The sequence below is a fragment of the Babesia bigemina genome, assembly GCF_000981445.1.
Source record: "Babesia bigemina genome assembly Bbig001, chromosome : III".
In the NCBI taxonomy this organism is placed as follows: Eukaryota; Apicomplexa; class Aconoidasida; order Piroplasmida; family Babesiidae; genus Babesia; species Babesia bigemina.
In genome coordinates, this window is record NC_027218.1 from 2,720,702 (window position 1) to 2,740,600 (window position 19,899).

Sequence of the window (19,899 nt, forward strand, 5' to 3'; positions counted from 1 at the left end):
CATGATTCAATCTCTGTACCGGTTACCCACACGGTTGTGTGGATAGGCTGTGCCCAGCATGCAGAAGATGACCGCGCGAATAAAGGTTATCTAATTAATCTGAGCAAATGGCAATGATTAAACGCGGTTATAGCTTCATGTTGCTTTCAGACGGCGGTGGTAAATGTAACGGTGCGCCGAACGATTGGAGCTGTCTGCCCTACCGCAGTATGCGCCCGGCCCCTGAAGGCGCTGCACACATTTAATGTTTCCACGAGCGCTGGTGCCACTTTGCTTCAACCACGCGTGGCGGCTGCCGCGTGCCGGCCGCGTGCAACCGTGCATATCGCAATTCTTGAGCCGGCAGTGGCACAGCGCGGCGTTTACACATCGCAGCTGCTCCTTGGCTCTCCCCGCGGCGTCGCGTGCGCCACTTCCGTGGTTAGCGGAACAGGTAAGACATTTTGCAGGACGGCAACGCGGGCTGAAGCGGCGTAAAAGCAAGAGCGAGCCCCGCAGAATCCAGCGCGCGGTCGGACGGCGACTAGAGCTCTTCTACCCAAAGCGCGCCCGCAGAACACGCATCCGCCTCGTGCAGAACTCGCGAGGCAACGTCATTTTTGATCCGGTGTTGCGCCGGTTCCTCGTTGTCTACTACAAGCAGGGAGTCCAGGTGTTCCGCCAGTTCCGCGCGACCGGCTCCAGGTTCGAGATAGCGCGCTCCAGAGCCATCGCGTTCGCCCGCCAGATGGCCGAGGAGCACCTGCGGCGGTACCGTGCACGCCCAGGCGCTAGTGACGACGCTTTGCCATCTCCCGTTGGCTCCAACATCATCAACCTCGAGAACAAGCTGCAGCCAGACTGCAACCTCAGTGGCGTGCGGGGCGTTTTCTTCGACGCAAAGTCGGGTGCGTGGGTCGCTGTGTACAAGGACGCAGGGGTGCGTAAGTACCGCCTGTTCCCTACCCGCGAGCTGGGCTTTCAGAACTCCTACTCGCAGGCCGTCGAGTTCCTGCGCTTTGCGCTCTATCGCAACCACCAGTTCCTGCACCGCAGGACGCGCACGCGCAAAAACAGGCCGGCGCTGAAGCCTTGATTGAACTGCTCTAGTAATGTCATTGCTAATACAACGCTGCCCCAGAGCCAACGGCCGCCCAGTCGATCGGCGGCATGCCTCCCCCAGTAACGCTGCAATCAGTGTAAACGGCGCGGTGTCTGACACGTGGGCCACGTATGTAACTATCTAATGTATGCACTCATGTTGTACACTGTCATTATATCGGACAAATCACAAAGTTAGACGTCAGGCACGACAGTTGCCATTGCGGTGCACCGCGGCACACGGACCTGTCCTACGCTGACTCGATGAGCTACCCCCAGACTGACACTCAGGAGGTCCACACTTGCTGCCACTTCTGCACCATGAGCTTCTGCGCGCAGAGCATGGCCTCCCTCGCAACCTCGCGGTCGCGGCTCCCGATGAGTTCCATGACGCGGTCCTTGACGCGGAACTTCTGGCAGATGGTCTTGCCGTTGTGGTAGAGCCGGGCGAACTCGCCCAGGTCGAAGCACGCCACGGCGATGGTGGTGGGGTCCTCGGAGGCGTACAGCAGCTTGACCAGCTTCGAGATGACGCTGAACTCGTCGTCCTCGAATTTGTCGAAGTGCACGGCCCAGAACTTCTCGGAGTGCAGCACGGACCACTTCAGCGCCCCGGTGTCGACCTCGAGGACGTACCTTTCGAAGTTGCTGATCTTCGTGGTCTTGCTCTCGAGCGACGCGCGGAGCTGCTGGATGTTGTCGTAGAGCTCGATGTCACGCCACTTGTCGTACTCCAGCAGCGTGAGCGTCTGCGACACGTTCTTGTCGATGATGAGCTCCAGGCATCGCGTGCTCTTGAAGAGGTTTTTCAGCAGCAGCAGGCCGACGCGGACGATCTTCTCTATCTTGGTGGAGCAAAAGAGGTCGCACAGCGCATGCACCAGGCCCTTGTCGTACATGGCTTCGACGTAGTTCTGGCTGCGAGAGAACAGCCACATGCAGTAGACCGCCTTGTACTGCGCGTTAGGCGCGCCTTCCCTCTTCAGGCAGCTCCCGATCAGCTCGATCAGGGCACTCTCCTGGAACACGGACTCGCGGTAGCTCTCCTCCTCAATCAGGTTTGCGATGGCGTAGAGTTTGGGCGCCGCGTCGGTGTTGCTGGCAAGGATCGACTGCAGGAGGCTCATCACCTGCTCGAGGGTGAACCTGTCCTTGCCGCACGCAAGGAACCCGGAGAGCAGGAACATGGTCTTCTCGATTATCTTCCGCTCGCTGTCGTGGGTGGCGATGTCGTAGTAGATCTCGAAAACATCGCGATCGTTGAGTGTGTTGAGCAGGAACGCGTAGGTTGAGGCGTCCACCCGGCAGGCGTCGCACAGCCTCTCCAGCGAGTAGCACCGCAGCAGACCCGGACCCGTCGCATAGGTTGAGTTGAGCAGCACTCGAGCGACGAGCTCGTTATCCCGTATGAAATCGCAGCGCTCCACGCTGTTCATGCCCTCGAAGCGCTGCAGCACCTCGGACGACGACTCGTCCAGCGCGCCGGAGGCGACCCATTCTGCGAAGTCAGGGATCACCGAATCGTAGACAGTCCCCTCCTTCTGGATGAGCTTGTTGAGCGCTTCCGGCTCCATCGCGGAAACGGGGTTTGTCACTCAGCGCCTGCGGCTTACGGCCCGGGGGACGGACGGCGCGCCCTCTCTACCCGGTGGTTTAGGGGCAAAAATACTACACACCTCGTTTTATTAGTTAAATTCTAGATTTCGCAATAGCTCTGCGACGCCTGCGGCTTGACGGCCACCGTCAGCAGCACCTAGACACACAGCGCGGGGTACGCTTCGGTAGCCCCGTTTAGGGAGAGGACGTAAGTGCATGCTGCGGGCCAATTTTGACTTAGTGTTACATCTGGCAGAGGTCTATCGTGTAGGTGAGCACATAGTCACACACCGTCGTTTGGATTTGCCTATACCTAGTCGATGCGATCTCCAAGTAATATGCGTTCAGTTGCCAGAACCAGGTGACAGCCCTTTTGGTGCTAATGCTGTGGCTTGGACAGGTACAACAGCGTAGGAGGCACGTCACTTCTGTTTCTGTGCCGCCGATATCTTCTCCAGCTGCTCCATGGGTATGGCGGCCTTGTCGGCGATGATCTTCTCGATCTTGCGCCATTCGGCACGGTTTCCCCGAGACTTCTTGCCCTTGCCTCCCGTTTCGTCGTCGCTGTCTACGTCAGCAGCGCACGGGTAGCACTCGTCGTAGCCGTCCGCCACCGCAGCGGTGCGTTTGCGACGGCCCAGCACTTGTAGCCGCGAGGGGCCCTGGTATGTCTCGTTGGCGCCTTCGTCGTCTGCAGGCAGAATTAGCGCATTGTATGCTTAGTACCGACCTGATTCGTCGGCGAAGTATTTCTCGTCTGGCTTCAGTCGGGTGACTTCGTCGGTGTTCAACTCGTTGCTGCGGTATTCGCCGGCGTCGGCGAAGATATCATCGGAGTCGTCCCCGGATCCACCATGAGCAGGTTTTAGTGGTCTAGCGTGCAGTCGCTCCTCCTTGGGTTTTTTGCGATTCTCCTGGTGCCATTGCAGGGCCTCGGCGATCTCCTGCACGGGCATTATGCACACGGTATCTAACGTACACTTTTGAGTTCGGCGGAAAGACACCCCCGCATTTCGCCACGTACTGGTGCTTTTTCAGGATCCCCTTTTGAAACCACGGTTGAGGGCACGTCGTTAGCGGATGGCTCCATGCTCAGGTCCAACGTATAAAAGGTCTGCGTGTCGGCGTCCTTCCTCTTGAACTTGTAACCCTGGCACACCAAGCTGTACGTCTTCGACAGCCTTTGATGGAACTGCCGGTGGTGCATGTGCGTGTGGTAGATGAACGTGCGATAGATGTATCGGCCCAGGTCGGAGTGGCCGATTTCCTCACCCGCAGCCGCGGCGGCAGCCTCGGCAGCCCGTTCGGCTGCGACCCTGAAACATGTGCATCACGGACAATTTCCACGTACTTAGGAGCTAGGCTCTTGCGTACCTTCTCCAGTAACACGTAGTCCAGGCCCTTTACCAGGTGCGTGTGCTCCTCATCGCCGCCCTGCCGTGCCGTGAATATCGGCAGACATTAACCCACCATGTACCGCGATTCCTCCTCAGTCTGGGCCTTCAACAGTGCATGCTCCTCGACGATCTTCTTGTAATATTCGTCTTTCAGCTGGCTGCGTTCGAATGCGCGATCACGGTAATTGCCCTCGGTAGTACGTTCTGGCTCCTCGGGCCGGCGGCGTGCCCTGAAAACATTGTAGAGTCACAACTCAAAACTTACGCCTGGTGACGCCTTCTACTATCCGTTGCATCGTGCTTGGATTTGTGCTTAGATCGATGCGAATCCTTTGCTCGCCTGCGGATAGTCACGGAAACGACGCGGAATACAAACCTCCCGGCGGAGTCTTGTCCACCCTGAGCCATCTTACCTAACGTCAGAAGGCACAGAAAGGTGAATGACGTGGTTGCAGAAGGGTCCTTAGAGTACGGCACACTCCGATCGCACCGTAACCTTCCCCGGCGCAACCGAGGACATATAGTGCCGCCCAATCCGGGCAAATTGTGGCCAGAGCAACTTTTACGTGACAATATAAATATTATTAACGTGTTGCTATGGCAAAACGGTCTACGCCGTAATGTCTAGTACACTCGCGATCGTTGTATTGGAAGGTCGCGACATTGCTGTCTTTCGCCGCGGCGGTTTTGCGTGCTGAATTCTTAACCGATACTACCATTATTTCCATGTGTTTATATTAAACCAGTTGGGATTTCAAGCAAGACGGGTTTCGAGGGAGAGATATATCGGATTACACAGTAGACATTCCGGCGACGTATCTAGGAAGGAAACGGCATCGAGATTCACTGGCTTATACCCTTATTACTTCGATGTACTGTGTCTACGTCGTATTGGATCGTAATTGGGTGCAATTAGTGTCATAGTGAGTGCTCCAGCGACGTGATTGCGGAGCTGCACAGTGTTGTGCCCAGCAATCCGATCTGTACGTGCCTAATCAATTTAACAGACCGCACAAGTCAACATAAACAAGTCAAAGTACGTTGCGGAATATGATGCTTCCTCTTCCCATGCACCCGGTGCCGGCACCGAGGCCGGTTCCGCAGCGATATATACAACGAGTGGATGCCGATCCGTCCATCCCACCCAACAACACAATTTATGTCAAGAATCTGAACGACCGTGTGAAGATTAAACTTATGAGAGTTCAGCTCCGCGAAGTGTTTGGTCGATTTGGGAAAATCCTCGATGTCGTAGCCCTGACGTCCTTCTGGCGCAGGGGGCAGGCGTTCATCGTGTTTGAGACCGTTGAAGCAGCACAGAATGCGTTGAATGACATGCAAGGCTTCATGTTCCACGGGCACGCTATGCAGATCAATTTCGCCAGAGAAAAGAGTGACATCATCAGCAAGGCAGATGGTACCTTCAAGCCCAGGCCTCCGGGCCCCAAGAAACCAAGAGCGATCAAGGAACGCGAGGAAATGCAAAGAAAGATATTCGAGAAGCTACAGAGTGATTATTTGGCTGGCACCTTGGAGGGGATGACGCAGCCAGGAGACCCCAAACTCATACAAGCCCTTCAGTCTGCTCAGGCCAGGATGCACGACCTAACACGATCGCAGCCCGCTGGTGCCGAAGTACTAGGCAAGCCAGTTTCTCACATTACTACCTCCGCCGGCCCCAAGGGGTTGCCAAATCGCACACTATTCGTGGAGGGATTGCCGGAAGGCGTTGGTGTGTCCGAAGTCAATGCCGTTTTTGGTGGCTCCCTTGGCTTTGTGGAGGCCAGGGTCATCGCTGCCAGGCGTGTGGCTTTTGTCGATTTCGACAACGAATTCAACGCCGGTTACTGCATGCAGGCGTTGCAGGGCCATGTCATGGGCAATTCTACCATAAGCATCAGTTACGCGAAGCGTTGAACTTGATTTAATTAGTTGCCATAGCGCAAAATACTGTCGCATTAAAACGATTCAATTTAAATTACAACGTGTTTATTGTAAAATATGAATTGTTTATGGGTCCTGTTTCCACGTGCATATTGTGATGGCGGCGGTTGCTACCTAAGAAAAGTCTAGGTTATAGTTGTTGATAATTATACTACATTTATATCGCATTGGTATCACTGCCATAGTTACAATCTTGCCACCCACCGTGTGACTCATCTCTATTACACTGCGCCTTAAGGAACTCCAACTGGTAGTGAGAGGCGTAGACGTAGTCACGCAGCTGGCAGAGGAGGGCGCAGCAATCAGGTTCATCGGATTGGGTGGTGGATTTAGTTGTCATAGTTCTAGATGACACGTTTGCCTTCCAGTTAGGCGCTATGGCGGAGAGCACGGAACCTGCAAACATGGCGGTAAGTTGGAGTATGTCGAATACATCTGTGGGTCGGACGTATGAACCGTTGATTGAGAGTGCAAGCTGTGAAGGATCACTATACAAGCCGCTAAATGCCTTGTTAATACATTTCTCCAGAGTGTAATGATGCTTTTCGTTCATAAGCCCAGCCAGCCAAGTAAGCATCTCCCGGACGGTGCGAGGGACCTGCGATGGGAACAGCTCAGTATCGGGGATGTCGGTGGAGCTAGGGGTGGGTGTTGGAGTAGCCCAGGAAGAGACGCACATTTGGAGAGTCGAAGTATTGTGTGTATAGTCAGCAGCAGATTTGTTCGGTAGTTCTGGAATAGGTTCTGGTGCATCCAAATTTAGATTGATAGAGGTGGTGTATGGGTCTATTGGGTCCAGGGGTTGAAGTGCTTGCAGAGGGGGAGGCTCATCTATTTTTAAGTCATATGAAGTGTCTTGAAGTCTGGGTTTGGGAATGTGGATGGAGAAGTCGGGATTGTTCAGTGGCTGCGGTTTCAGTTCGGCAGTTGGCATGTAAGATGAGTTGTTATATACCTTGAGTTTCGGTGCTATATCCAAATTTACATTGTATGCTGGTAAGGGTTCGGGATCTACCATTTCGTGCGGCAGATAAGTTGTCCTACGCAATTCAGTTTGCATGATATGCTCAGAAGTATAAGGCTTCTCAATGTCTACATTAATAATTGGAAGATTGCGAGGTGCCGTTTCTATGTGGATTCTGGGAGGTGGTAACCATGAGTATTTTAAAGCATGATCAGGAATAAGATTTCCTGTTAGTTCCATTGTTGGCGGAGGGGGTGGCGGTATCTTCGGCAATTTAGGTGGCTTTATAGAGTAGCCTATGGGAACACCAATAGCAGAGGAGCCTTGTGGAACAGCGAAATCCGGTATGCCTTTGGCGTCTGATGTTGCCTGGCCACAGATTAAACTATCAACGTTATGCTGCGCTACAATCCTTTGCGTTTTAGCATGTGATGGCTTATCCAGTACAGGGTCGGGTTCCTCCGGCACGTCTTCCCCGCTTACGTCGACGATCATAATATCGTTCACATGATCCAGAACGTCTCCTTTAACATCTGAATTATATACTAGCGTCTTGTCAAGATCAGCTTCTACTGACTCGTCAACATCTATCAGATCTGGTTTGACAATATTGAGAGTGACAGATTTACCGAATTCAAATACATCTGGATTGTCATCACTGTTTGCATCATATCGTGAAGGCACTGTTACTTGAAGGCCCACTGTAGGTGGCACAGATTTCAGCTGATTTTGTAGAGCATCCAAATAAGCATTTAGAGATTTATCAGAAGACTCACGCGCTTTAAAAACAACATCAATGCCTGGAAGCATAGCTTCCCGTTGAAGTTGACGTTCATCTTCTATTTTACGTTCCTCATCCTCCCTTTTACCTAATTCTGTTTCCTTTTGCCTTTTAATTTTTTCATCATTCCGCCTTTTACGTTCCGCAGCATCCTCTTGAGCTTTTTTTATCATTTGATCCCAATGTTTATGACTTTTTGCTTGCTCATTATAATCAGTCTCTCTGATGCAGTACTTACCGCTATAAGGTCAAAGATCAATTTCCCTATATCCCGCTACTCTCGAACATTTTGTATTAGTGTTTGGAGAATCTCGTTTTACTCCACTCCCCAGACCTACTGCTTCAGCTCCACCGACACCTAAACCATCACCGGATGCCACATTAGTGTCACCTGCACCTGCCAGACCATCTTGATTACTTCCTCGACCAGGCACAGAAGCCGACCCCTGCCCACTCTTGCCCAGACCACTACTGGTATCAGGGGCACCAGATGACGGAGAGTCTGCACTTGAAATACTTGAAGTTTGAGTTTGAACCGTCTTTGCAACCGATGAACCAGGAGAGTTTGTTTCACTGTTATCACCCTGTGGGTGTTGATTACCCTCCGCCTTCTTGCCCTGGTTCTGTGCACCCTCGGATTTCTTGTTCTGGTTCTGTGCTCCCTCCACTTTCTTGCCCTGGTTCTGTGCTCCGTCGGATTGTACGATCTGAGGCTTGGCGGCCTCGGTTTTAGTGGCTTCAGACTCTTCGTCTTGCAATGCTACATCCGGAATATCTTGCTCTTCTTCAGCCTCTTCATCTTTCACTGTATGTTCCTTGTCTACCTCCTGCAGTTTACACCCTTTGCCATTCAAAATATCTACAAGCTTAGTCAAACCTTCATCTGTTTTATTCAGTTTCTCAATTACACCATCCCAATCCTTTGTTAAAACGTCATATGTATTACCCCATGTGTTAAAGTCGTGGCCGTGAAACGTGAATCCGTAGGGGAAAAAATGATGGGTAAAATAATCAGCAAGCTTTGCTTTTGCTTGAGCATCAAGGGTACTTCGCTTAAATGATCTTTCGTTCGACTGAATAATTGCTTTAAAAGCTTTAATTTTTTCAAACTTCTCCTTCACTGCATTCAAATGTGTCCTAAACCAACTTGCCATTTTTTTCGCGAACTTTTCATCGTAGAGGTGCTTATCTTCGCGCGCATATCCAGTGAAGGAAAAGCGCTCCTTTTTAAAAATGTCGCCAATAGGCTTTTTAAGTTTGGCGCAATGTTTTGTTAAGTCTTCCATATTTATGCATCTATCTTTCAAATATAAATATTTTTCAAAATCGTCTTGATGCTTCACTTTCTCAAATATCCTACAGAAATCTTGCACCAACCGAAGCGCATTGGCGACATTCGATATTTGGGTGCCGGTGGTTTTCGGAATTACTGATGTTGAATAAACATCGAGGAAATAATTTTGCAAACCTCTACCGGCATGTTTCTCACAGATGTTGTGAAGGTCACCTACCATAAGAAACCCCTCGGCATAACCACCCTGATGACTTTCCTTCAACTCAATGGCATCGAACCCACCAGGGATGACGCCGTATTGCGATTCGTCATCAGCAATGAGATACTTTTCAATTTCAGTGGCTCTAGATTTAAATGGCATACGACGTTTAGCGAATAGTGTAACCTGCCCAACCTGTTTGTCCGCCCAACCCCCTCCGCCAATTTGATCGAATTTCGCGTCTACACGGTACCGCAGAGAATAGCACGCTGATAAAACTTTAGGAATGCATTCCAGGAGTGCGTTGAGGGCGCTTTTTGTGGTTTTAGGTCTCTGTTTGCTAACCTCCGCTTTATTGCATAATTTCTCATGGAACCTTGACACCTGATTGAGGAATTGGGACAGATCGGTTGCAATAGCAACGGGACTAACACTTTTATATCTGTCTTTGAGAAACTTATCAAGTCGATGGGCTACTAAGTCTTGCACATCTTTACGATCATGTAACCACTGCAGGAACTGCATACAGTCCTTTAGACTCTTAAGCGGAACTCCATGATCCGCCATACTGCCCCCTTCCAATTGCCCTCTATCCCACGCTTACAAATCACCACGGCAAACCTCCATGAATATGTGGACTGGGAAACATAAGGGTGATCACCCACTAATCCACTCTTACAAACCACCACTTTCAGCCTCCAGGACTATGTGAACTGGGAAACGTTAGAGTGACCACACCTCTAAGGTGACACTGCTTAATAGAACATGGCAGACAACTAAGTGGGCTGGGTGGAAAGGCTATGAAGTGAGACGCTGAGTGACAACGATACGCATCATACTAAGACAATGACACACCTAAACCATATTGCAAAGTCCATGAACCATCACAAGAATATTATAGACATACCACTCACCTGAGGAGGGAAGGCGACAAGGCAAGGCAGCCATACTGGAGTGAGAGGGTGGAGAGTGGTGGGACGATGGTGTTATAGATGATGTTTTCCAGTAGAGATAATATCGTTTTGCAGACTGTTTGTTAACTGTTTGTTCAGCACATAGCTCAGATGTTAGGGCAGTCACTAGGTCAGGTGCTTGGTCACCACTGTCATCGCTGCCGTAACCATGTCACCGCTGCCGCAACCATCAACTTGGTCAGGTGTTAGGTCACCTCACTGCTCATGTGATTGGTCATCAACGCAATCATGACTCTGTCTAGAACATTAGATGTCAGTCGCCAGTTAGGTGATTGTGATCAGCTGCGCAGTAGATACCGCACCCTGTGGAACGGCCGGACGCGGAAGTAGCTCATGACGCAGACGACGAGGATGATGAGGGCGACGGGGACGATGATGTAAGGGGCGGGGGAAGTGGTGTTAGACTGTTGACTGGAGGTGTAAAGCTCAGCGCTGCGATGAGAGGATGAACCGCGCTTTCCCTCACAACACTTACATTGACAACTGGTAATGTTGTTACACATACCCAGTTTAAGGTCACATAGAGAAGCGTTGCATTTTTTTTGCGATCTAAGCTCACTGTTATTCACCAAACATGTATTGCACGTGTTACTACTACTACACTTTTCACAACACCAGGGACAGCAACTACAAGTAGCCAAGTTACAATATGTACCACACTCACAGCGACCCATCTTCCCCTTCCCCTCCCGGTCCCCTCAGCCTGCAAACATATCAATCACTCAAGCAACGCACTCACCAACCCACGCACATTTACCAGGTACCTCAGCGAAGGACACCGATGGTCTCCCAGCGGCGCTACGTTAGCAGCAAGGTGACCGCCGTCTGAAGCAGGGTCAGTTACATCACGACTATGCTGCTGTCACAACTGAAGCAGTACCCAGTCAAGGCATGTGAACGGTATCCACTTGTGGCATGCAGGTCAACCAACACCAGTTGGGCAGCGAACTCCATCCATCACAGACCGTACAACGATGCGACCGCTGCTTCTAAATGTCATTACAGTTGTATTATAAGGAGTGATCTATCATACCTGGTTAATCCGTTTCTCACATATGGTGTTAGCATCACTGTCACCTAACCACACCATCCACTGCTCATCACGTAGGACAGCGGCTGCTGCATTTATTTCAAAGCAGCTCACGCAACAGTCATCCCGCCAAACCATCACGCTCCATACGACGCACTTACACTTATCACAACACGCTTCATCAGCCTCCATTAGTGGCTCATAACCCAGCATCACTGCCCACTAAAGCCATGGGAGGACCAGGGCACATTCCACAGCTAACTCCCAACTCGACATCCCAAAACACGAACCTATCAATCCATGAACTACATTGCCAGCCAAATTGCTGAGTAGGTATTACGTAATATATTTGGGTGAGTATTAGGTAATGTATTTGGGTGAGTGTTATGTTAGGCGGTGGGTTGCTAGGTAGTGAGTTAGGTGGGTGGTGGTGAGGTGGTCTATCATGGTTGCAGATAGGTGATCTTGACAAGTCTGCCAACCCTTCCTGCAGCAAGTAGTGATTGAGCGGCGATGCGATGCGATGAGGGTGAGTGCAAGTGGGATTTCATGTGGAGCAGGTCGAGGCGGATGACCATGATGTGGAGGAGGTACAACAAAGAGAGGAGCCAGAGGGCGACGTTGAGCCAGATGAAGGGCGCGCGTATCCTGAAGAGGAATCCTGGAATTGTTTCATGAATGAGTTTAGAAAGTATGGATTTTTTTGAGCATACTTTTTCGAGCTGCTGTATGAAGGTTTTGCACGTTCGCTTGGGAACATTTGTAGACCCTACTTTACCGTCCAGATTGGTTCTATTGCCGTACGTGAGACCGAGTGCATATAATGTCGGATGCGTGTGACGGCATTTTATGATAGAATCGCAAACGCCGTGTTCTTTTTTCGTATTCTCAAACACGGAATGCTCAAAAACAGAGCATGAGTTTTTCGCACATCCCGTAACACGGCATTTGGATTTTGCTGAACCGCAGTCACCACTGCACTTCGTGCATAACTGACACAGTAAATCGTAAAACGTTCCCGTGAGGTACACTACCCATGACACATATTTATCAGCGTTTTCGGAAGCAAAAGTACCGTAGGTAGTCCTGCTTAACGAATCTATGTACGGACCACATTGGCTGTTTAAGTCGTAACACGATGCGTCGGCGCTGCATAAGCTGTATAGGTCACCACGAACGTGAGCTGAGTCACGGCCATATCCATGCTGGTTGTTGCCGAACATTGGATAGATGTCTAACGTGGTTTGTGGATTCTCGAAATTGGCGGCCTTGACAGCATCAGTGAATGCGGTTTCCCTATGCTCCCTGGGTAAGATATTCTTACCATACCAGCCATTCACCAGATTATAATAGAACGCAAACATATCGCCCAGCGTTTTCGGCGCCATAGGAAGTAAGCAACTGAGCATACTACACAGCGCATTAAGTGGAGACTTTTCACTGCCACATAGTAGGGCAAGAATATCTCTCAGATGCTTTCCCGTTTTTATGTGAGATGCCATGACAGTGATATCGGCAAATCCCATCGGTGTTTTGCACGGCACAGTAGAGTGGTTCTTCACTTGGCAGTCCAATTTGCCGGAGTTACCGTTCAGCTGGTGTGGAAGGAAACCTTGTAGGCCGTCCTCGAGGAAAGACTGTAACGGCGACTTTATTCCGCACTCAGCGTTTTGGTTACACTTTTGGTCACATGTTTGCCTATGAGTTTGGTTGCCTGTTTGCTCAGGGCACTGCATGGAATTACACATCCAGTTTGAGCCGCCTACACCTTTCCCGTAATGGCAATCCATCCATCCACTGTACGATGTTTCATAGCAGCATTGTTCATACAAGAAATGGAGTTGCTGTTGAAGGCGTTTCAGAATCTCATATAGCATACAGAGTAAACCGTTCATATCTTTCGGATACAGCAGGCCGTCCGGGTTCGTATTGAAATCGCAAGCGTACCGGCCCGCAGCCTGACCGTGACCTAAGATGCCGATGAGTACGTCGTGGGAGTAGTGGCATACATCTAGCAGTGTCTCCGATAGGTCTGTAGCTGTGATTCTCTTTGGGTAGGCGGGTAACGAATCGGCGTTTGGGTCGACCAGTTTTGGACCGTCCTCGTCAACATCGCTTGCCTTCTCCTCTTTCTTTTTGAACAGCTGTGTGAAACCGTTGAGCGCTAATTCGTGATGCACGGCGTTGTAAGACAGACCGCTGAGCCATTGCAGCATGTCGTATATCGAAGCTGGATGCTTAGCTTTAGGGCGATGTATGAGATGACAGGTACGGTTGTATTGTTGGAGATGCGTGAAAAAACAGTTTAGAGTGTCCATGACGTTAAAGCCTACGGCTTTACCGCGTTTGTTAGATTCACACCATCGAAGATGTTCGTTATCGTAAGCTTCCGAAATCTTTTTATCGAGATTCCTATGTATATGAAAGCCTTTCATCTTTTCTGTATCTTGTAATTCGCCATTTTGCTTTCCATCATCCGACACAACGTAACCGCGGTCAGTAAAAATCTGGCCAAGCGACGTTGCTTTATTAATTTTTCCATCTCTCCATGTACTACCTGAATACTTATTCAACATGCTAAAGTGGTCGAACAATATAGGTAACGCAGTCAGTAAACCTTTAGCGCAGTGATTATAATCCTTTTCAAGTATCTGCACGCCCGAATACCTGCTCACATAAGCCTTGTCAAGCTGGTCAACGAATTTACCGAACCCTTGCTTCAGCGGCGTCAACACTTTTTTGGGTGCGTCGTCCATCGTCTCGGGATGGAAATTGGTGAGGACATTACTGAAGGCGTCGAGCTTTTTGGTGACGTCGGTGTGGAAGTGCTGCTTGTTGTAGAGCTCGGCAAGGAAATCTTTGACAGATTCATTAATACGGTAGATATTGGAATCAGCAGCAGTGAGATCGTCTTGTGTCATTAGATTATCGAAGAAGTTGCTTAAGAAGTCCTTCAGTTTAAAGGTTAAGCCAAGGGCAGTCTTGGTACCATCAGTAGCAACAGGTGTACTATATAGCAAGGAATCATGTAATTTTTTGCAGAATCCTTTCAGGCTTCTATTTCTATCTTCCGAGATGATTTTATCGATTGCATGGTGCTGATTTTTGACGATTAGTTTTAGCCTGTTGAGCTCTTTTTTCTTTCTTGCGGTGTATAAGTTTTCGGCCTTTTTCTGAACTTGCGTGAACGCCTGATCAATTCTAAGGTTGATCGCATCACTCAATCTTTTAAACATATTATTGGTCTCTTTCGGCGCATCTTCTAAAAACTCATCGGCATCACTGATGCAAGCAATTAGTTCCTTTTCTACCGCCAGTATGTTTTTTCTTACCTCGGCAACCTTGGTGTTGAGACGTTGAATATTGCTTTGTAAACCTTTCAAATCCTTGTGAATGCTTCCCCGAGCAGGATCCGTTATATCGCCCACTTTATCACGCATAAAGTCGCCAATTGTTTCGTGAAGATCGTAGGCTTGTTTTTCAACCGTCGACTCGCCGTTTAGCACACCGCCTGCCGCGCCTTCGCCGCTTTTAGTTTGAAGTCTCTCAAGCTCACCTTTAATTGTTGTAAGCGCCGGTTTAACTGTGCTTAAATGCCCATCAACAATGTTAGTCACTTCATCATGAAAGTTTTTGATACAACTCGTGATGGTATTTTTCAGCAGCTCAGTCAGTTTATTTTTCGCGCCATCCATCGTTTTGTCTCCCAGCTCATTCAATATTGCGTTGATTACCTCTTCATACAGTTTTCCTTGTGGAGTTATTTTGTTGGACGCACTTTCCCAACTCTTCTCGGCACTTTTGATATGAATCAGCAATTTTTCTAGATGGTAGCCAGGTCCGTCAGGGTCAGGGTCCGGTGCTGCAGCATTGATTCTGGGTCCAAGCTTTGGCAACCGTCCTAAACTAGTAGTTTCCAAAATTTTAAGACCGGGATTATCTCTATTAGCGACTCCGTTTTTACCATAAGCCGTCACTGTCGCCTTTTGCAAATCCGTCCACAACATTTTGATAGCAATTCCCAACTGACTGTTGACTTCCTTCTTTAGGTGACTTATCGGATTGCTCAAATTCCATAGATTGCGCTCATTAACCTGCTCAAACTCATCTAAGGCTTTTGGCACCGTGCCCGCAACCTTTTCATTCAGCCCTTTAAGCTCACTTATCCGTTGCTCCAGACTACTTACTTGCTTCTGAAGATTCGATTTTTCTAATTTAATTTTACTATGAAGCTCCTGTGCACTTTTCACGATTGTTTGTAATTCTGGAACAAACTGCGTTCCATACTTCTTTAGGAGATCTTCAATACCACTGTTAACGGTTTCAAAAGCCATCTGGAGATCCGAGTTGGCAGACTTTTGCAGACCCTTAAATTCGTTAGTACGTAAATAGTGTATTCTCGTATACAAACCGCCAATACGCTTTTCCAAATATTCCTGAAGCTCACTCGAACGCAACTCAGTGGACTCTGCAATAAAACTAGTAACCGCATTCCACTGATGTCTCGCCAGCGAATATATCTCCCTCAAATCCTCGTTTTCAGCATCTTGCTTAAACCCGTTAGCCGCCTGCTTCAACAATGATATTTTAGACGATAATTGTTCTTTGAGATTGTTATCAATATCTTCTAACGCCTTTTCACACGTTGTAATATGGCTGATATACCACCCGGCCTGCCTAGTCCATTTAACGATTTGGTCAGAAATGTCAAAATATTTGTCCTTATCTATTTCATTATTATGGCTGTCAATTAGAGCTAATATACTGCTTATTGGGTTTTTCAAGTCATCCGTTCTCTTTTTCAATTCACCTTCATACCCCCCCAACCACCCCTTCACCGCGGCGATAGACGCCGCAATCCCATCACGCCCGGAGCCATTTTTTTCATTCAGAGTCTTAATTACATCTTTAAGCTTATTATTCATCATATTATCATACGTTTTAACCGCTTCATCATCTTTCACCGCACTGAGCACACCACTCAAAAATCCCATCACCGCGTCACACAGCCTATCCAAGTCAGAGTACACAATGCCATGGCCGTCGTAGCCTTTGGAAGATGGATTGAAGCCGAGGAATTTCTCGAGGCCGTCACATAAATTAACAAGGAGATTTTTGTCACCATCTAAAGCATTATTGAAATCTTCACCGAACTTCTTAACAAAATTTTGTTGCTTTTTGACCTCTTCAATTTTAGTCTGCCTAGTAGACTCATCAAGAGAATGATCTTTGGCAATGTGCTCTTCTAAGCCGGATTGAAGCTTTTTTAGGTCTTTTTCTTTTTTGGATTTATCGGATTCTGAAGCTGTTTTTATTTCAGATTTGAGGGTGTTAATCTTCTCACTAACTTCATCACAATGGGACCCGGAGTATGACTCAGCGGAACCAGCATCAGTAAGAAAGGCCTTAGGAAAGCCTTTGCCTTTGCATTGAAGCTGTTTTTCACGGGTTGTAAGGCTCTTGGTAGCATTAGTTGTGGCCTCCTCAATCAACTTTTTCAAAGCTTGAGACAACTTGGTAAGACCCTCACCATTCCCATGCCTAACCTGGATCAACCAGTCGATGGACTCACGGAGATTCTCCGGACAGTCCGTTAGTTCCTTAAATAGCGGTGCCATCGTTCAGAGAAAACAGACAAACGTTTACATAACGCTAAAAACCCACGAGGAAGATGACGTTGTAGATCGCCAACTATGCTGCAAAATGCGACAATCCCTGCACCGTTGGCATATGCTTTTCACAGCGTCTCTAACTACATTAGTTACAGCGGTACCTGATGAAGTTTGTATTTATGTGTCATGAGAAAACTAGTATCACCCTCACTCACCAATTCGCAATCTCCAGTATCCAGACAATGCAGAATTATGACTAGCTTCGTAGACGTAGTGAGACCTCCTAACTACATTAGAACGATTACACTCTTGGCTTTATAACCATATCCCAGTCAATATACGGCTCAAAGTTTGCGAAAATTTCTCCCTTGCTCCTTAGCAATTACCACCATGCCCCATTATCACTACAAAAATGTCATAATACTTAACGGATAGTCCTGATACGTCAATGCCAGGAGTAGCGTGAACATTGGATGAATACATTCATGCTGTAAATACTATACGGAAAAGCTTATAGATAAACAATTCCCTCTGCAACCTTCGTAAGGCTTGTGATCATCGATGCGTTATATAAGACTGCGACGTTAATATGGAGGACTATGAGTGTGGCTATGAATAAAGGCGAATTTAGATCTCAGTGGAGCGCAATTACGTCAGTGAGGAGCAGGCGGACGAGGATGGTAACTATTGACAGTCGAGGACCACAGGGGAACATCTTAGAGGTCTAAAGAAGATTATCTGCAGAATATAATCCTCAGTATTATGCGAAATAATACCACTACCATCGTACATATTTCTATCGCCGACCGAGACAGGTTGGAGCAGATGAACAAATATAAGAGAAGAGAAATGAAGAATCGGTGAATGGCACGAAGGGGAGAGCGTTTAACTATTAGACCAGCTTAGAAGTGGTATCGTATTTGATTAGCAACACAAGACGCAGAAATGGCTGAATCCGTGAACAACCTTTGAGCCTAGACAGGATGGATGCTATCATGGAAGACAGCAGCAATGTTTGGAAATAGTGCGTGGAATAAGCAGCGTAAATCTACACTGTGTGACACTAGCTCTGTGGGCGCGTCTATTTTCCCAAGCCAAATGTAGCTACACAACAAACTAGACTTGGAACACAATCTGCTCTCCCACCCAAGAACGCAACACAGGTTAATATGTATATACTTGAATAACAATGATTACCGCATTCATTAACTAATTGCGCGCGTTTGGCGACAATGACAGAAGCAGGTAATACCTTTCAATACCCTCGACAACGATTCGCGATTATATGCAACTATGCTTGCGAAGGGACTTTCGGAACCGTTTCCACATGGACAGGCGTTTAACGGGTTCATTTGACGGCTCTCCATCCTCCGACGATGTGCTGAGCCTATGCATCAGAGAGTTGAAGTATTCGTCCCAGTCTGCAGCACTATCCTCGTCTATCTTATTTTGAGGAGGGTTATGGGACCGCTTATCGTCTTCATGCTCCGCGGGGCCAGATTCACCCTCACTCAACTGTCGCTGCAGTTGTTTGTCGTCGTCGGATGGTGCGGGATTAACACCGGATGGACCGGGCTCTTGTGACGATACCGACGGCTCGGGCTTCCGTGCATCCATCGACCTCTTCATACGCAGTGGGGCGGCCTTGTTGTCTGCCGAGCTTGAAGAGGGCAGTGCGCTGCTGTCGGCACTGCTAGCACCTTTCGTAATCGCCTCATGGCTGCCGACGGTGTTACCACCGTCGCCGAGATTTGCGGGTGCGTCATTGCTGCTTCCTTCCTGGTGATTCGCTGATGTATTTTCTCTTTCTTCCCTTTGCAGCCTATCATAGCATTGAAGATAAAACTGTTGGCACATCAGTAGCAACTCGTCCATGGTGTGCTTATCTACAGGCTTTGATGGCTCCTGATACTGCGTTAGGGCGTCATAATACTCCAGCTCTTGGTATTTGAACGGCTTGGGCGGTAGCTTGAAACTCTCACGCACACCCGCAAAGAACTGCAGGTACTCTCGACATATTTGAGTAGATTCGAATGTCACCGATGACTCCCCTATGTCTTCTTGAAGCTTATTCAGAAGATAGCGAAACATCTTCATAAGGAATGGTTTTACAGGATGTGGACTTTCGTAATCATCGAGAGCATGGTTCAAAAACTCAAGTTTGTTCAGCAGATAAGGATAACTCAGAGTCATTACGAAGTTACTTACTGGTAAATCAAGCGGTTCTGTGCCATCGTATGTCGTTGTCTGGCCATTAATGTAGATTTGGAGATTCTTATCCAAAGAAGCACCCGTAAGCTTGTCATCAACCTGCGCAATAGCTCTGCCCGCCAACGTGAGCGTCAGGGCCATAATGCCAAACCATCTCCGATGGCCCACCAACGTTGAGTTCGCCATTGTTACCGAGTTGCTAATCGCTCTAAAAATTTGGCTTCAATATTCCGTAGAAGATAAAGTATATCTACAACTTTTGTAAAGCAATAAGTGACACGTACGTTAAACCTTTTGGACATGTCCGAGACCAACTTGAGCTACGTCTCGCCTAGACATGCATGTAGCGCAAAGGATTCCATCAGTCATATACCACTAAACGGCGCACTAGCGGTGCAAATAACCGTCCGTAGTGCACTACATATTTATTTCACTTCAGATAGCAGAGCTTGTCGATTTTATCGTTACACCAGCGCCGGATAATCGCAGTTTGGGCCGACAGCTCACCAAGCCAGACAGCTTGTTAGGTGGCACGTGAATCACGGTGAGGTAACTGCCTGCACACAGCTGCCACAATTACGCATGTGCAGTTCGAGCGCCCCAAAGTAATTGCCGCCAACATCACTGCAGCTTTCCCCGCGCACAATCGACCTGTCAGTTTCATGGCACCTTGACGCAAAAGTACCGCAGAGGCGCACGCCGCAACTTCCCGCTTGACCCTTACTCCAGTTGCAGCGACAAAACATCCGACAGTCCTGACAAGCTTCCCAACCCGATGCCACGGGACAGAGCGGGCAACACCTGGCCCAACAGCAGC

General features: G+C 48.7%; 9 protein-coding genes across 9 annotated transcripts; 2 read left to right on the forward strand and 7 right to left on the reverse strand.

Moving 5' to 3' along the window:
- Nucleotides 1-244: 244 nt before the first annotated feature.
- On the forward strand, nucleotides 245-1,075 carry BBBOND_0311080 (hypothetical protein, conserved; the record flags this gene model as incomplete). The annotated part of the gene is made up of 1 exon (XM_012913937.1): nucleotides 245-1,075. One exon carries the CDS (start codon nucleotides 245-247, stop codon nucleotides 1,073-1,075), a length of 831 nt encoding a protein of 276 aa, XP_012769391.1.
- A 292-nt stretch (nucleotides 1,076-1,367) lies between these two features.
- BBBOND_0311090 (VACUOLAR ATP SYNTHASE SUBUNIT H, putative) lies at nucleotides 1,368-2,654 on the reverse strand (the record flags this gene model as incomplete). The annotated part of the gene is made up of 1 exon (XM_012913938.1): nucleotides 1,368-2,654. The coding sequence occupies one exon, from the start codon at nucleotides 2,652-2,654 to the stop codon at nucleotides 1,368-1,370; it is 1,287 nt and encodes a 428-aa protein (XP_012769392.1).
- A 444-nt stretch (nucleotides 2,655-3,098) lies between these two features.
- On the reverse strand, nucleotides 3,099-4,481 carry BBBOND_0311100 (hypothetical protein, conserved; the record flags this gene model as incomplete). Its single annotated transcript, XM_012913939.1, has 7 exons — nucleotides 3,099-3,367; nucleotides 3,407-3,620; nucleotides 3,701-3,992; nucleotides 4,028-4,110; nucleotides 4,147-4,303; nucleotides 4,339-4,413; nucleotides 4,450-4,481. 7 exons carry the CDS (start codon nucleotides 4,479-4,481, stop codon nucleotides 3,099-3,101), a joined length of 1,122 nt encoding a protein of 373 aa, XP_012769393.1.
- Nucleotides 4,482-5,123: 642 nt separating this feature from the next.
- BBBOND_0311110 (U2 small nuclear ribonucleoprotein B', putative) lies at nucleotides 5,124-5,990 on the forward strand (the record flags this gene model as incomplete). The annotated part of the gene is made up of 1 exon (XM_012913940.1): nucleotides 5,124-5,990. One exon carries the CDS (start codon nucleotides 5,124-5,126, stop codon nucleotides 5,988-5,990), a length of 867 nt encoding a protein of 288 aa, XP_012769394.1.
- A 184-nt stretch (nucleotides 5,991-6,174) lies between these two features.
- On the reverse strand, nucleotides 6,175-7,935 carry BBBOND_0311120 (hypothetical protein; the record flags this gene model as incomplete). The annotated part of the gene is made up of 1 exon (XM_012913941.1): nucleotides 6,175-7,935. One exon carries the CDS (start codon nucleotides 7,933-7,935, stop codon nucleotides 6,175-6,177), a length of 1,761 nt encoding a protein of 586 aa, XP_012769395.1.
- Nucleotides 7,936-8,010: 75 nt separating this feature from the next.
- BBBOND_0311130 (Ribosome-binding protein 1) lies at nucleotides 8,011-9,822 on the reverse strand (the record flags this gene model as incomplete). Its single annotated transcript, XM_012913942.1, has 1 exon — nucleotides 8,011-9,822. The coding sequence occupies one exon, from the start codon at nucleotides 9,820-9,822 to the stop codon at nucleotides 8,011-8,013; it is 1,812 nt and encodes a 603-aa protein (XP_012769396.1).
- Nucleotides 9,823-10,889: 1,067 nt separating this feature from the next.
- On the reverse strand, nucleotides 10,890-11,472 carry BBBOND_0311140 (hypothetical protein; the record flags this gene model as incomplete). The annotated part of the gene is made up of 4 exons (XM_012913943.1): nucleotides 10,890-10,932; nucleotides 10,973-11,088; nucleotides 11,263-11,348; nucleotides 11,421-11,472. 4 exons carry the CDS (start codon nucleotides 11,470-11,472, stop codon nucleotides 10,890-10,892), a joined length of 297 nt encoding a protein of 98 aa, XP_012769397.1.
- A 230-nt stretch (nucleotides 11,473-11,702) lies between these two features.
- On the reverse strand, nucleotides 11,703-16,877 carry BBBOND_0311150 (hypothetical protein; the record flags this gene model as incomplete). The annotated part of the gene is made up of 1 exon (XM_012913944.1): nucleotides 11,703-16,877. One exon carries the CDS (start codon nucleotides 16,875-16,877, stop codon nucleotides 11,703-11,705), a length of 5,175 nt encoding a protein of 1,724 aa, XP_012769398.1.
- Nucleotides 16,878-18,152: 1,275 nt separating this feature from the next.
- Nucleotides 18,153-19,223, reverse strand: BBBOND_0311160 (hypothetical protein; the record flags this gene model as incomplete). Its single annotated transcript, XM_012913945.1, has 1 exon — nucleotides 18,153-19,223. The coding sequence occupies one exon, from the start codon at nucleotides 19,221-19,223 to the stop codon at nucleotides 18,153-18,155; it is 1,071 nt and encodes a 356-aa protein (XP_012769399.1).
- Nucleotides 19,224-19,899: the final 676 nt, after the last annotated feature.